The following is a 16,870-nucleotide window of genomic DNA, read 5'->3' on the forward strand; positions in this document are numbered from 1 at the left end:
AGGAGATGTGGCGTTCTGTATTAAAAGAACACTACTAGGAGATGTGGCATTCTGTATTAAAAGAACACTACTAGGAGATGTGGCGTTCTGTATTAAAAGTACACTACTAGGAGATGTGGCGTTCTGTATTAAAAGAACACTACTAGGAGATGTGGTGTTCTGTATTAAAAGAACACTACTAGGAGATGTGGCGTTCTGTATTAAAAGAACACTACTAGGAGATGTGGTGTTCTGTATTAAAAGAACACTACTAGGAGATGTGGCGTTCTGTATTAAAAGAACACTACTAGGAGATGTGGCGTTCTGTATTAAAAGTACACTACTAGGAGATGTGGCGTTCTGTATTAAAAGAACACTACTAGGAGATGTGGCGTTCTGTATTAAAAGAACACTACTAGGAGATGTGGCGTTCTGTATTAAAAGAACACTACTAGGAGATGTGGCGTTCTGTATTAAAAGAACACTACTAGGAGATGTGGCGTTCTGTATTAAAAGTACACTACTAGGAGATGTGGCGTTAAGGGGAAGATGAACATGTAGTCTTACACACGCAGTCATATGCACGGACACGCTTACACACGCGATACCCCCTGTCCCACACACGCACACACTCACACACAGACACTAGTGGTAGTGTTTTAGTAATAGCAGAATGCCGTAGTGTATGCAGTAGTGGGGAAGTCGCTGCAGGGCTCAGTTACAATATTCATCCATGCTGGCACCATCTCTAAATGTCTGGTAATTTGCTGCCAGATAAACAGCAATCATGACAAAGTTTTCTAATATGAAATTAAGTGATACTGTCTTGTCTGTTGTTCCCACTCCATCCCGGGTCTGATCAGATCTTAACAGAAAAAGGCCTGAGGAGATACTTCATCTTCGTCTTCGTCATCGTCACGCTAGGTCCCCACTGGGCACACACTGGTTGAATCAACGTTGTTTCCACCGTCATGTCAATGAAATTACGTTGAACCAACGTGGAATAGATGTTGAATTGACGTCTGTGCCCAGTGGGTCTGATTATCTCTCTGTCTTCTTCTACTCAGGTCTGATCATCTCTCTGTCTTCTTCTCCTCAGGTCTGATCATCTCTCTGTCTTCTTCTCCTCAGGTCTGATCATCTCTCTGTCTTCTTCTCCTCAGGTCTGATCATCTCTCTGTCTTCTTCTCCTCAGGTCTGATCATCTCTCTGTCTTCTTCTACTCAGGTCTGATCATCTCTCTGTCTTCTTCTCCTCAGGTCTGATCATCTCTCTGTCATCTTCTCCTCAGGTCTGATTATCTCTGTCTTCTTCTACTCAGGTCTGATTATCTCTCTGTCTTCTTCTCCTCAGGTCTGATCATCTCTCGGTCTTCTTCTACTCAGGTCTGATCGTCTCTCTGTCTTCTTCTTCTCAGATCTGATCATCTCTCTGTCTTCTTCTCCTCAGGTCTGATCATCTCTCTGTCTTCTTCTCCTCAGGTCTGATCATCTCTCTGTCTTCTTCTCCTCAGGTCTGATCATCTCTCTGTCTTCTTCTCCTCAGGTCTGATCATCTCTCTGTCTTCTTCTACTCAGGTCTGATCATCTCTCTGTCTTCTTCTCCTCAGGTCTGATCATCTCTCTGTCATCTTCTCCTCAGGTCTGATTATCTCTGTCTTCTTCTACTCAGGTCTGATTATCTCTCTGTCTTCTTCTACTCAGGTCTGATTATCTCTCTGTCTTCTTCTACTCAGGTCTGATCATCTCTCTGTCTTCTTCTACTCAGGTCTGATTATGTCTCTGTCTTCTTCTCCTCAGGTCTGATCATCTCTCTGTCTTCTTCTCCTCAGGTCTGATCATCTCTCGGTCTTCTTCTCCTCAGGTCTGATCATCTCTCTGTCTTCTTCTTCTCAGATCTGATCATCTCTCTGTCTTCTTCTCCTCAGGTCTGATCATCTCTCGGTCTTCTTCTACTCAGGTCTGATCGTCTCTCTGTCTTCTTCTTCTCAGATCTGATCATCTCTCTGTCTTCTCCTCAGGTCTGATCATCTCTCTGTCTTCTTCTCCTCAGGTCTGATCATCTCTCTGTCTTCTTCTCCTCAGGTCTGATCATCTCTCTGTCTTCTTCTCCTCAGGTCTGATCATCTCTCTGTCTTCTTCTACTCAGGTCTGATCATCTCTCTGTCTTCTTCTCCTCAGGTCTGATCATCTCTCTGTCATCTTCTCCTCAGGTCTGATTATCTCTGTCTTCTTCTACTCAGGTCTGATTATCTCTCTGTCTTCTTCTACTCAGGTCTGATTATCTCTCTGTCTTCTTCTACTCAGGTCTGATCATCTATCTGTCATCTTCTACTCAGGTCTGATCATCTCTCTGTCGTCTTCTTGTTAGGTCTGATCATCTCTCTCCAGCTGCTGCGAGGAGAGATGGAACAGATAAGGAGAGAGAACCCGATGATCTTCAATAGAGGCGTGGCCTTGACACGCAAGCTGGGTTTCCCCGATGTCATCATGCCAGGTGAGGGCTGGGCTGCTGGAGTTTAATTACATTCAAATCGAATACAACTTTATTAGGACAATCTTAGGACAAATACTAAAAAGGTTTCAGTGGTGCTTCAAACATCTACAACACACTAGCGCAGAATCAGTATTTCTGTGGAAGTCAGGGCTGAAAGAGTGTGTATGGGCAGGTGTAATATACAGGGTGGTGTACACCTGGCTCTGCTCTCTCTAGGTAAATAGGACCAGGAAGTTTTATTCTGACCATGTGACCTAACCAGTAAAAACTCTGAACCCTACTCTGGGCCTGTCTATCTGTTTGTCCATCCTTTTGTCCGTCGGTCAGTCACGTTGCACTGTTGTGGTCCACATTCCTCTAGTGATTGATGGTATCTGCACTTTACCCCCCCCCCCCCAAAAAAAAAAATCAATATTCCCACTCAGCTTCTAAATTCTCATTCCGTTATTGCATCTCTTTATATTGGTTAGTTTTAGTGTGAATAGTTCAGCTCCAGTTCATCTTTATATCTGCTTCCCAGCTGTCCTCATTGTGTTAAACTCAGGATCTGCTTCCCAGCTGTCCTCATTGTGTTAAACTCAGGATCTGCTTCCCAGCTGTCCTCCTTGTGTTAAACTCAGGATCTGCTTCCCAGCTGTCCTCCTTGTGTTAAACTCAGGATCTGCTTCCCAGCTGTCCTCCTTGTGTTATAAACTCAGGATCTGCTTCCCAGCTGTCCTCATTGTGTTAAACTCAGGATCTGCTTCCCAGCTGTCCTCCTTGTGTTATAAACTCAGGATCTGCTTCCCAGCTGTCCTCCTTGTGTTAAACTCAGGCCCTACTGCATTCGTTCACATACAAAGCTAATCAGTTCAAATCCCCCCTTGTTGAAGTGAAATGTCAATACATCAGTAGGTCTGAGTAACTGATAGGTAAGAGAGGACAGTTCAGTATTCATAACCCCTTACAACTCATCCAGAACGCCGCAGCCCGTCTGGTGTTCAACCTTCCCAAGTTCTCTCACGTCACCCTGCTCCTCCGCTCTCTCCACTGGCTTCCAGTTGAAGCTCGCATCTGCTACAAGACCATGGTGCTTGCCCACGGAGCTGTGAGGGGAACGGCACCTCCGTACCTTCAGGCTCTGATCAGTCCCTACACCCAAAGAAAGGGCACTGCGTTCATCCACCTCTGGCCTGCTCGCCTCCCTACCTCTGCGGAAGCACAGTTCCCGCTCAGCCCAGTCAAAACTGTTCGCTGCTCTGGCACCCCAATGGTGGAACAAGCTCCCTCACGACGCCAGGACAGCGGAGTCAATCACCACCTTCCGGAGACACCTGAAACCCCACCTCTTTAAGGAATACCTGGGAGAGGATAAAGTAATCCTTCTACCCCCCCCCCAAAAAAAGATTTAGATGCACTATTGTAAAGTGGTTGTTCCACTGGATATCATAAGGTGAATGCACCAATTTGTAAGTCGCTCTGGATAAGAGCGTCTGCTAAATGACGTAAATGTAAAAAATGTCATAGATTTATAAATGTTTATTTCTCCACGGGATTGATGGTGGCAAGTATAAGCAGACCTGGGTTCAAATGGTATTTTAAATCATTTCACTTCATCTGTGATTGATAAAGCTTGCCTGGCTTAATAGATCAATAGGAAATTACGAACCCTGTCAATCTGGCACTCCAGGCAGGCTAAAGAAAACGCCTCAAAGTATTAAAGATTTCAAATAGTATTTGGACCCAGGTCTGAGTAGCAGTAGGCTTCAGCTGACTCAATCCAATCTGGCTGTGAAATAATGTCTTGCCCTCTGATTACACGGAGGGAAACAAAATAGTGGCACTCTTTTTGTAGATGGCTGGCCTGGTTGTCATGGAGACAAGTTAACGAGAGCACTTTATCATGCTACATGCTACAAGCTAGCTATAGAGTACATTTAGCATGGCCCAATTTAAGTGGTACGAGTAGTCTCTTTCAACAGCCGTCATTCTGTAGTTTGCTTTTCCTTTTTCCCCATGTCATGTGTTACTGTGTCTCTTTCTGTGTCACCGGTGTCTATCTGGCCCCTCCTCCCCGGTGTCTATCTGGCCCCTCCTCCCCGGTGTCTATCTGGCCCCTCCTCCCTGGTGTCCATCTGGCCCCTCCTCCCTGCCCTCCCCTCACCATAGAGACGGAGGTAAATTGGTGTAAGTGCCGCCCCTCTGTGCCCTTGCCTGACTCTTCCTCTACATTGCTCTGTCTGGCTGACTCCTCCCCTAGCTACTCTGTCTACCTGACTCTTCCTCTGCATGTCTCTGTCTACCTGACTCTTCCTCTGCATGTCTCTGTCTACCTGACTCTTCCTCTGCATTGCTCTGTCTACCTGACTCTTCCTCTGCATGTCTCTGTCTACCTGACACTTCCTCTGCATGTCTCTGTCTACCTGACTCTTCCTCTGCATGTCTCTGTCTACCTGACACTTCCTCTGCATGTCTCTGTCTACCTGACTCTTCCTCTGCATTGCTCTGTCTGGCTGACTTCCTCTGCGTTGCTCTGTCTACCTGACTCTTCCTCTGCATTGCTCTGTCTGGCTGACTTCCTCTGTATTTCACTGTCTGGCTGACTTCCTCTGCATTGCTCTGTCTGGCTGACTTCCTCTGCATTGCTCTGTCTGGCTGACTTCCTCTGCATGTCTCTGTCTGCCTGACTCTTCCTCTACATTGCTCTGTCTGGCTGACTTCCTCTGCATTGCTCTGTCTGGCTGACTTCCTCTGCATTGCTCTGTCTGGCTGACTTCCTCTGCATTGCGCTGTCTGGCTGACTCCTTGCTTTGCGATTCAGTCAACCACCTTGTGTGATGAGTAATATTGCGTGAGACCTAAAGAACTAATGCCTAGTCTTCAGCTGAGACAGTTAAAACCTCTACGGGATCGGTGTCCCCACCGCGGGACGGTTGAGCTAACGTAGGCTAATGTGATTAGCATGATGTTGTAAGTAACAAGAACATTCCCCAGGACATATACATATCTGATATGGGCAGAAAGCTTAAATTCTTGTTAATCTAACTGCACTGTACAATTTACAGTAGCTATTACAGTGAAAGAATAGCATGCTATTGTTTGAGGAGAGTGCACAGTTATGGACTTGAAAATGTATTAATAAACCAATTAGGCACATTTGGGCAGTCTTGATACAACATTTTGAACAGATATACAATTGTTCATTGGATCAGTCTAAAACGTTGCACTACACTGCTGCCATCTAGTGGCCAAAATCTAAATTGCGCCTGGGCTGCAATAATACATTATGGCCTTTTTCTTGCATTTCAAAGATGGTACCATTTGTTTCTAAACACATGTTTTTTTCTTTGTATTATCTTTTACCAGATCTAATGTGTTATATTCTCCTACATTCACTTCACATTTCCACAAACTTCAAAGTGTTTCCTTTCAAATGGTATCAATAATATGCATATCCTTGTTTCAGGGCCTGAGCTACAGGCAGTTAGTTAGATTTAGTTGTGTCATTTTAGGTACTTTTTTTTTTTAATAAAGGGTCCGATTGTAGCGTGCAGAACATCATACATTGAAACCCAGTCGTCATTCTTACACTGTCAGTCAGCCCTACATGGACACACCTAGCCTAGTACTCAGCCCTACACCTAGCCTAGTCATCAGCCCTACATATAGCCTAGTACTCAGCCCTACATCTAGCCTAGTACTCAGCCCTACATCTAACCTAGTACTCAGCCCTACAACTAGCCTAGTACTCAGCCCTACATCTAGCCTAGTACTCTGCCCTACATCTAGCCTAGTACTCTGCCCTACATCTAGCCTAGTACTCAGCCCTACATCTAGCCTAGTACTCATCCCTACATCTAGTCTAGTACTCAGCCCTACATCTAGTCTAGTACTCAGCCCTACATCTAGCCTAGTACTCAGCCCTACATCTAACCTAGTACTCAGCCCTACAACTAGCCTAGTACTCAGCCCTACATCTAGCCGAGTACTCAGCTCTACATCTAGCCGAGTACTCAGCCCTACATCTAGTCTAGTACTCAGCCCGACATCTAGCCTAGTACTCAGCCCTACATGGACACATCTAACCTAGTACTCAGCCCTACATCTAGCCTAGTACTCAGCTCTGCATGGACACATCTAGCCTAGTACTCAGCCCTACATCTAGTCTAGTACTCAGCCCGACATCTAGCCTAGTACTCAGCCCTACATCTAGCCTAATACTCAGCCCTACATGGACACATCTAACCTAGTACTCAGCCCTACATCTAGCCTAGTATTCAGCCCTACATCTAGCATAGTACTCAGCCCTACACCTAGCCTAGTATTCAGCCCTACATCTAGCATAGTACTCAGCCCTACATCTAGCCTAGTACTCAGCCCTACATCTAGCATAGTACTCAGCCCTACATCTAGCATAGTACTCAGCCCTACATCTAGCCTAGTACTCAGCCCTACATCTAGCCTAGTACTCAGCCCTACATGGACACACCTAGCCTAGTATTCAGCCCTACATCTAGCATAGTACTCAGCCCTACATCTAGCCTAGTACTCAGCCCTACATCTAGCATAGTACTCAGCCCTACATCTAGCATAGTACTCAGCCCTACACCTAGCCTAGTACTCAGCCCTACATCTAGCCTAGTACTCAGCCCTACATCTAGCCTAGTACTCAGCCCTACATCTAACCTAGTACTCAGCCCTACATCTAACCTAGTACTCAGCCCTACATCTAGCCTAGTACTCAGCTCTACATGGACACATCTAGCCTAGTTCTCAGCCCTACATCTAGCCTAGTACTCAGCCCTACATCTAGCCTAGTACTCAGCCCTACACCTAGCCTAGTACTCAGCCCTACATCTAACCTAGTACTCAGCCCTACATCTAACCTAGTACTCAGCCCTACATCTAACCTAGTACTCAGCCCTACATCTAACCTAGTACTACACAAGTCATGTTTCAGTAGTGTCTGACTGACTCCATCCTGCTACTGTAAAATAACCTGAAATAATCCATGACTGTGTGTGTGTGTGTGTGTGTGTGAGTCTTGGGCAGCTAATGGGAAAGTAAAGTTTTAATGGGGTCCAATCTACTAAGACCCAGATAACATCGATCCACCATGTGATTGCAGCCACATATCATCTGGTGCAAGTCAAACTTAGTGCACTATATAGGGAATAGGGTCCCATAGGGCTCTGGTCTAAAGTAGTGCACTATATAGGGAATAGGGTTCCATAGGGCTCTGGTCTATAGTAGTGCACTATATAGGGAATAGTGTACCATATGGCTCTGGTCTATAGTAGTGCACTATATAGGGAATAGGGTTCCATAGGGCTCTGGTCTATAGTAGTGCACTATATAGGGAATAGGGTACCATAGGGCTCTGGTCTATAGTAGTGCACTATATAGGGAATAGGGTTCCATAGGGCTCTGGTCTAAAGTAGTGCACTATATAGGGAATAGGGTTCCATAGGGCTCTGGTCTAAAGTAGTGCACTATATAGGGAATAGGGTTCCATAGGGCTCTGGTCTATAGTAGTGCACTATATAGGGAATAGGGTGCCATAGGGCTCTGTCCTAAAGTACTGCACTATATAGGGAATAGGGTTCCATTTGGTATGCACCCACAGAGGGCCTCCCGAGTGGTGTGGTGGTCTAAGGCACTGCAGAGCTGTTGCTAGCGTCTAGCTAGCAGCCCAGCGTCGTCCGGGTAAGGGGAGGGTTTGGCCGTCAGGGATGTCCTTGTCCCATCGCGAACTAGCAACTCCTGTGGCAGGCCGGGCGCAGTGCACGCTGACTAGGTCGCCAGGTGTACGGTGTTTCCTCAGACACGTTGGTGTGGCTGGCTTCCGGGTTAAGTGGGCAGTGTGTCAAGAAGCAGTGCGGCTTGGCGGTGTCGTGTTTTGGAAGACGCACGGCTCTCGACCTTCACCTCTCCCGAGTCCGTACGGGAGTTGCAGCGATGAGACAAGACTGTAAATACCAATTCTCCGGCATTTATATCATTTATTTATATAAAAACAGAAATGCTACCGGACTATGTTACAATGTCCGTAACTACCTTAACACTTAGAATGGATGTGCAATGCATTGCATCATCCTAAGTGATATGCTAGTGTTGATATTGGAACAGGGCCACAGTCTAACTTGCCGTACCAGGCATTGAAAGCATACACAGTCTGTCTTGTCTATCTTCATATTCATATTACCGTCATCATTCCTGTACAATCTCTCCTCATAAAGGGTAATCTCCTCCGTGCCACAGATGTTTATATGCTTATCGGTATACTGTATATCTCTGTTTCCATTTGCAATCACATGAGCACTGTGGATGAGTGAGTGGAGGCTTTTCACATTCTGTAAATGGGCAAAGGTGGTATTTGGAGAAGATGAGATGAATTTGATGGGTGTTTGGAGAGAGAGCGAGGTAAGAGAGAGGGGGAGAAACAGAGAGGCAGTGAGTTAGAGAGAGTGGGGCTGGGGAGAGCTAGATAAAGAGAGCGAGAGAAGCGAGAAAGAGCAAAAGAGAGAGAACAGAGAGAAAGACCAGAGATAGCGCAAGAGAGAGAGATAGCGTGCAACAGAGAGACAACGAGAGAGATAATGTAGTTAAACTGTAGTAATATTACTGTAATAATGTAGTTAAACTGTAGTAATATTAATGTACTAATGTAGTTAAACTGTAGTAATATTACTGTGATAATGTAGATAAACTGTAGTAATATTACTGTAATAATGTAGTTAAACTGTAGTACTATTAATGTTATAATGTAGTTAAACTGTAGTAATATTACTGTAATAATGTAGTTAAACTGTAGTAATATTAACGTAGTCATGTAGTTAAACTGTAGTAATATTAATGTAATAATGTAGTTAAACTGAAGTAATATTACTGTAATAATGTAGTTAAACTGTACTAATATTACTGTAATAATGTAGATAACTGTAATAATATTAATGTAATAATGTACTTAACTGTAGTAATATTAACATAGTAATGTAGTTAAACTGTAGTACTATTAATGTAATAATGTAGATAAACTGTAGTATTGTTAATGTGGTAATGTAGTTAAACTGTAGAATTGTTAATGTGGTAATGTAGTTAAACTGTAGAAATATTAATGTAACAATATAGTTAAAATGTAGTCATGTGGCTTCCTCATCTTTAATGCATGACTAAAACATCTAAAAGGGTTTTCTGTGATGTTCACACATGTAAAATACATCTTACTGTACAATCTGTCCGTGATACAGCCCACCAATCAATACACACCATTCCTCTTAAAGACAATGGTAGCTCATTGTGCCCATCTTTTCAATATTAACGGTTAGTACCGTGCAGAACAGCAGCAGACTCACTGAGTTCTGAGGAAGGAAAGCTTCTCCTAAAAAAAAACCTTTATCCATGCAGAATATTCATTGATGTAGTATTTAATAACATCATGGAGATATAGAGATGTTTTACTCGTAGTAATATCTCCTTTTTTAGGATCCAAAGCTTCTTAGACGTTACTGTACAATATCCACACACATCGTAGTCCCACAGTCGATGCCTTGGTTTAAACTCACCCAGAGGCAATGATGGACTGAGCTTTTAACATTCATTTTAACAGTCAAAAAGTCTCTTAAGCTTTAGAGCCAGGACAAAAAAAGAGAAGTGAGAACACTGGTTATCACTCTGAATAGGAAGGAGTGTGTGTGTGTGTGTGTGTGTGTGTGTGTGTGTGTGTGTGTGTGTGTGTGTGTGTGTGTGTGTGTGTGTGTGTGTGTGTGTGTGTGTGTGTGTGTGTGTGTGTGTGTGTGTGTGTGTGTGTGTGTGTGTGTGTGTGTTCACGGGTAAATAGGTCAACAGTTTCGAAAAGATCGATGGTGTGTTTTGGCATCTAGCAGCACATCCAGGGGTGTGGTGGAGATAGGCCAGTTAGCTGAGTGTTTACCCAGGGGAAAAGGTCATGTTTTGTGGGGAGGTGAAGGAGAGGGATGGGGCTCTGAAAGTGGAAGATCTGGGTATAAACTCTACTCTCACAGCCTCTCTCTACCAGCCGGAATCACTGTTACGTCATAGACAGAAAAGGGGGATTTCGTTCAAATAAAAATAAAAAATACCGTCATGTCCAACAGATACTTCTTTGACCAACCAATCAGCCGAAAGTGAATTAATTTCAGTCATTTTTATTTAATTTTTTAGCAACAACCCATTGGGTGATGCGACCAAAGTTAAGCCCCTTTATGTAAATTGGGTGTGTCTGTCTAATCTCTCCAGGTGACACCCGTAATGACCTCTATCTCACCTTGGAGAGAGGAGACTTTGAGAGGGGAGGAAAGAGTGTCCAGAAGAACATTGAGGTCACTGTTTACGTGCTCTACGCAGACGGAGAGATACTCAAGGTAGGTGGTGTTTTTCTTTTTCTTCCTGACGACCGTAAAATGTCAGGCGACCTTACGAATATGTTTTATACACTGAACAAAAAATATATAAACGCAACGTGTAAAGTGTTGGTCTCATGTTTCATGAGCTGAAATTAAAGATCCCAGACATTTTCCATACGCACAAAAAGCTTATTTCTCTAAAATGTTGTTCACAAATTTCTTTACATCCCTGTTGGTGAGCATTTCTCTTTAGCCAAGATAATCCATCCACCTGACAGATGTGACATATCAAGAAGCTAATTAAACAGCATGCTCTTTACACAGGTGCACCTTGTGCTGGGAACAATAAAAAGCCACTTTAAAACCAATGCCACACATGTCTCAATTTTTGAGGGAACGTGCAATTGGCATGCTGACTGCAGGACTGTCCACCAGAGAGGTTGCCAGAGAATGTAATGTTCATTTCTATACCACAATGTCGTTTTAGAGAATTTTGCAGTGCGTCCTACCGGCCTCACAACCACAGAGCACGTGTAACCACGCCAGCTCAGGACCTCCACATCCTGCTTCTTCACCTGCGGTATCATCTGAGACCAGCCACCCGGACAGCTGTTGAAACTGTGGGTTTGCAAAACCGAAGAATTTCTTCACAAACTTCTCAGAAACCGTCTCAGGGAAGCTCATCTGAGTGCTCGTCGTCCTCACCAGGGTCTTGACCTGACTGAAGTTCGGCATCGTAACCGACTTCAGTGGGCAAACGCTCACCTTCGATGGCCACTGGCACGCTGGAGAAGTGTGCTCTTTTCTGTTTCAACTGTACCGGGCAGATGGCAGACAGTGTGTATGGCGTCGTGTGGGCGAGCGGTTTGCTGATGTCAACGTTGTGAACAGAGTGCCCATGGTGGTGGTGGGGTTATGGTATGGGCAGGCATAAGCTACGGACAACGAACAAAATTGCATTTTATCGATGGCAATTTGAATGCACAGAGATACAGTGATGAGATCCTGAGGCCCATTGTTGTGCCATTCATCCGTCGCCATCACCTCATGTTTCAGCATGATGATGCACAGCCCCATGTCACAAGGATCTTTACACAATTCCTGGAAGCTGAAAATGTCCCAGTTCTTCCATGGCCTGCATACTTACCAGACATGTCACCCATTGAGCATGTTTGGGATGCTCTGGATCGACGTGTATGACAGCATGTTCCAGTTCCCGCCAATATCCAGCAACTTCAGACAGCCATTGAAGAGAAGTGGGACAACTTTCTACAGTCCACAATCAACATCCTGATCAACTCTACGCGAAAGAGATTTGACGAGTTGCATGAGACAAATGGTCGTCACACCAGATGCGGACTGGTTTTATTTTCTTTAAAGGTATCTGTGACCAACAGATGCATATCTGTACTCCCAGTCATGTGAAATCCATAGATTAGAGCCAAATGTATTTATTTACATTGACTGATTTCCTTATATGAGCTGTAATTCATTAAAATCTTTGAAATTGGTGCATGTTGCATTTATATTTTTGTTCAGTGTAGTTACTTTGCTAATCTGCCAAGATTTTTTTACACTCCAACGTTTTAGTAACATCTGACATTAACTTTTTGTTTTAATATACACTGCTCAAAAAAATAAAGGGAACACTTAAACAACACAATGTAACTCCAAGTCAATCACACTTCTGTGAAATCAAACTGTCCACTTAGGAAGCAACACTGATTGACAATAAATTTCACATGCTGTTGTGCAAATGGAATAGACAACAGGTGGAAATTATAGGCAATTAGCAAGACATCCCCCAATAAAGGAGTGGTTCTGCAGGTGGTGACCACAGACCACTTCTCAGTTCCTATGCTTCCTGGCTGATGTTTTGGTCACTTTTGAATGCTGGCGGTGCTTTCACTCTAGTGGTAGCATGAGACGGAGTCTACAACCTACACAAGTGGCTCAGGTAGTGCAGCTCATCCAGGATGGCACATCAATGCGAGCTATGGCAAGGTTTGCTGTGTCTGTCAGCGTAGTGTCCAGAGCATGGAGGCGCTACCAGGAGACAGGCCAGTACATCAGGAGACGTGGAGAAGGCCGTAGGAGGGCAACAACCCAGCAGCAGGACCGCTACCTCCGCCTTTGTGCAAGGAGGAGCAGGAGGAGCACTGCCAGAGCCCTGCAAAATTACCTCCAGCAGGCCACAAATGTGCATGTGTCTGCTCAAACGGTCAAACAGACTCCATGAGGGTGGTATGAGGGCCCGACGTCCACAGGTGGGGGTTGTGCTTACAGCCCAACACCATGCAGGACGTTTGGCATTTGCCAAAGAACACCAAGATTGGCAAATTCGCCACTGGCGCCCTGTGCTCTTCACAGATGAAAGCAGGTTCACACTGAGCACATGTGACAGACGTGACAGAGTCAGGATGCCGTGGAGAACGTTCTGCTGCCTGCAACATCCTCCAGTATGACCGGTTTGGCGGTGGGTCAGTCATGGTGTGGGGTGGCATTTCTTTGGGGGCCCGCACAGCCCTTCATGTGCTCGCCAGAGGTAGCCTGACTGCCATTAGGTACTGAGATGAGATCCTCAGACCCCTTGTGAGACCATATGCTGGTGCGGTTGGCCCTGGGTTCCTCCTAATGCAAGACAATGCTAGACCTCATGTGGCTGGAGTGTGTCAGCAGTTCCTGCAAGTGGAAGGCATTGATGCTATGGACTGGCCCGCCCGTTCCCCAGATCGGAATCCAATTCAGCACATCTGGGACATCATGTCTCGCTCCATCCACCAACGCCACGTTGCACCACAGACTGTCCAGGAGTTGGCGGATGCTTTAGTCCAGGTCTGAGAGGAGATCCCTCAGGAGACCATCCGCCACCTCATCAGGAGCATGCCCAGGCGTTGTAGGGAGGTCATACAGGCACGTGGAGGCCACACACACTACTGAGCCTCATTTTGACTTGTTTTAAGGACATTACATCAAAGTTGGATCAGCCTGTAGTGTGGTTTTCCACTTTAATTTTGAGTGTGACTCCAAATCCAGACCTCCATGGGTTGATAAATTGGATTTCCATTGATTATTTTTGTGTGATTTGGTTGTCAGCCCATTCAACTATGTAAAGAAAAAAGTATTTAATAAGATTATTTCATTCATTCAGATCTAGGATGTATAATTTTAGTGTTCCCTTTATTTTTTTGAGCAGTGTATATATATATATATATATATATATATATATATATATATATATATATATATATATATATATATATACAGTACCAGTAAACATTTTGGAAACACTGGCTCATTCAAGGGTTTTTCTTTATTTTTACTATTTTCTACATTGCATAGTAATAGTGAAGACATCAAAAGTATGAAATAACATATATGGAATCATGTAGTATCCAAAAAAGTGTTAAACAAATTCTTTAGTGTAACCACCCTTTCCCTTGATGACAGCTTTGCACACTCTTGGCATTCTCTCAATCAGCTTCACCTGGAATGCTTTTCCAACACTCCTGAAGGAGTTCCCACATATGCTGAGCACTTGTTGGCTGCTTTTCCTTCACTCTGTAGTTCAACTCATCCCAAACCATCTCAATTGGGTTGAGGTTGGGGGATTGTGGAGGCCAGGTCATCAGATGCAGCACTCCATCACTCTCCTTCTTGGTCAAATAGCCCTTACACAGTGTGTTGGGTCATTGTCCTGTTGAAAAACAAATGATAGTCCCACTAAGTGCAAATCAGATGGGATGGTGTATCGCTGCAGAATGCTGTGGTAGCCATGCTGGTTTAGTGTGCCTTGAATTCTAAATAAATCACCAACAGTGTCACCAGCAAAGCACCCCCACACCATCACACCTCCTCCTCCATGCTTCACGGTGGGAACCACACACACTAATATATAAAGATATAGCGGTTGGATCCAAAAATCTCAAATTTGGACTAATCAGACCAAAGGACAGTACCAGTCTAATGTCCATTGCTCGTGTTTCTTGGCCCAAACAAGTCTCGTCTTCTTATTGGTGTCCTTTAGTAGTGGTTTCTTTGCAGAAATTCAACCATGAAGGTCTGATTCACGCAGCCTCCTCTGAACAGTTGATGTTGAGATGTCTGTTACTTGAACTCTGTGAAGCATTTATTTGGACTGCAATTTCTTAGGCTGGTAACTCTAATGATCTCATCCTCTGCAGCAGAGGTAACTCTGGTTCTTCCTTTCCTGTGGCAGTCCTCATGAGAGCCAGTTTCATCATAGCACTTGATGGTTTTTGCCACTGCGCTTGAAGAAACTTTCAAAGTTCTTGAAATTTTCCGGATTGACTGACCTTCATGTCTTAAAGTAATGACAGACTGTCGTTTCTTTTTGCTTATTTGAGCTGTTCTTGCCATAATAAGGACTTGGTCTTTTACCAAATAGGGGTATCTTCTGTATACCAATATCTTCTGTATACCTTGTCACAACACAAGTGATTGGCTCAAACGCATTAGAAGGAAAGAAATTCCAAAAATTAACTTTTAACAAGGCACACCTGCTCATTGAAATGCATTCCAGGTGACTACCTCATGAAGCTGGTTGAGAGAATGCCAAGAGTGTGCAAAGCTGTCATCAAGGCAAAGGGTGGCTACTTTGAAGAATCTCAAATATATATATTTTGATTTGTTTAACACTTTTTTGGTTACTACATGATTCCATATGTGTTATTTCATAGTTTTGATGTCTTCACTCCTATTCTAAAATGTAGACAATAGTAACAATAAAGAAAAACCCTGGAGTAGGTGTGTCCAAACTTTTGACTGGTACTGTCTAAATAATTGTATGCTGTCCGTGTGTGTCTGTATCAATATGTACTTACCTGTTCTTCTCAGGACTGTATCAGCCTGGGCAGTGGTGAGCCCCACATCAGTGAACATCGTTCATTTGTCCTCTACCACAACAACAGCCCCCGCTGGAGCGAGGTGGTTAAACTACCCATCCCCATAGACTGCTTCAGAGGGTCACACCTACGCTTCGAGTTCAGACACTGCTCCAGTGAGTACCGGCCTGGTCTCTGCATTCAGACACTGCTCCAGTGAGTACCGGCCTGGTCTCTACATTCACACTGCTCCAGTGAGTACCGGCCTGGTTTCTACATTCAGACACTGCTCCAGTGAGTACCGGCCTGGTCTCTACATTCAGACACTGCTCCAGTGAGTACCGGCCTGGTCTCTACATTCAGACACTGCTCCAGTGAGTACTGGCCTGGTCTCTACATTTAGACACTGCTCCAGTGAGTACCGGCCTGGTTTCTAGATTGACACTGCTCCAGTGAGTACCAGCCTGGTCTCTAGATTCAGACACTGCTCCAGTGAGTACCGGACTGGTCTCTACATTCAGACACTGCTGCAGTGAGTACTGGCCTGGTCTCTACATTCAGACACTGCTCCAGTGAGTACCGGCCTGGTCTCTACATTCAGACACTGCTGCAGTGAGTACTGGCCTGGTCTCTACATTCAGACACTGCTCCAGTGAGTACCGGCCTGGTCTCTACATTCAGACACTGCTCCAGTGAGTACTGGCCTGGTCTCTACATTTAGACACTGCTCCAGTGAGTACCGGCCTGGTTTCTAGATTGACACTGCTCCAGTGAGTACCAGCCTGGTTTCTAGATTGACAATGCTCCAGTGAGTACCGGACTGGTCTCTACATTCAGACACTGCTGCAGTGAGTACTGGCCTGGTCTCTACATTCAGACACTGCTCCAGTGAGTACCGGCCTGGTCTCTACATTCAGACACTGCTCCAGTGAGTACCGGCCTGGTTTCTAGATTGACACTGCTCCAGTGAGTACCAACCTGGTCTCTACGTTTAGACACTGCTCCAGTGAGTACCGACCTGGTTTCTAGATTGACACTGCTCCAGTGAGTACCTGCCTGGTCTCTACATTCAGACACTGCTCCAGTGAGTACCGACCTGGTTTCTAGATTGACAATGCTCCAGTGAGTACCGGCCTGGTCTCTAGATTCAGACACTGCTCCAGTGAGTACCGGCCTGGTCTCTACGTTTAGACACTGCTGCAGTGA

General features: G+C 44.8%; 1 protein-coding gene across 1 annotated transcript in view; it reads left to right on the forward strand.

The window, feature by feature from the left end:
- Positions 1-16,870, forward strand: part of LOC106566212 (dedicator of cytokinesis protein 3) — a 398,163-nt gene that overhangs the window by 289,944 nt on the left and 91,349 nt on the right. Inside the window, exons 14-16 of the mRNA XM_045691962.1 lie at positions 2,350-2,475; positions 10,714-10,838; positions 15,678-15,840. Of these exons, the coding sequence (XP_045547918.1) occupies positions 2,350-2,475; positions 10,714-10,838; positions 15,678-15,840 (414 nt within the window). The remainder of the gene's footprint in view (positions 1-2,349; positions 2,476-10,713; positions 10,839-15,677; positions 15,841-16,870) is intronic.

Source organism: Salmo salar, chromosome ssa12, assembly GCF_905237065.1.
Source record: "Salmo salar chromosome ssa12, Ssal_v3.1, whole genome shotgun sequence".
NCBI classification, from domain to species: domain Eukaryota; kingdom Metazoa; phylum Chordata; class Actinopteri; order Salmoniformes; family Salmonidae; genus Salmo; species Salmo salar.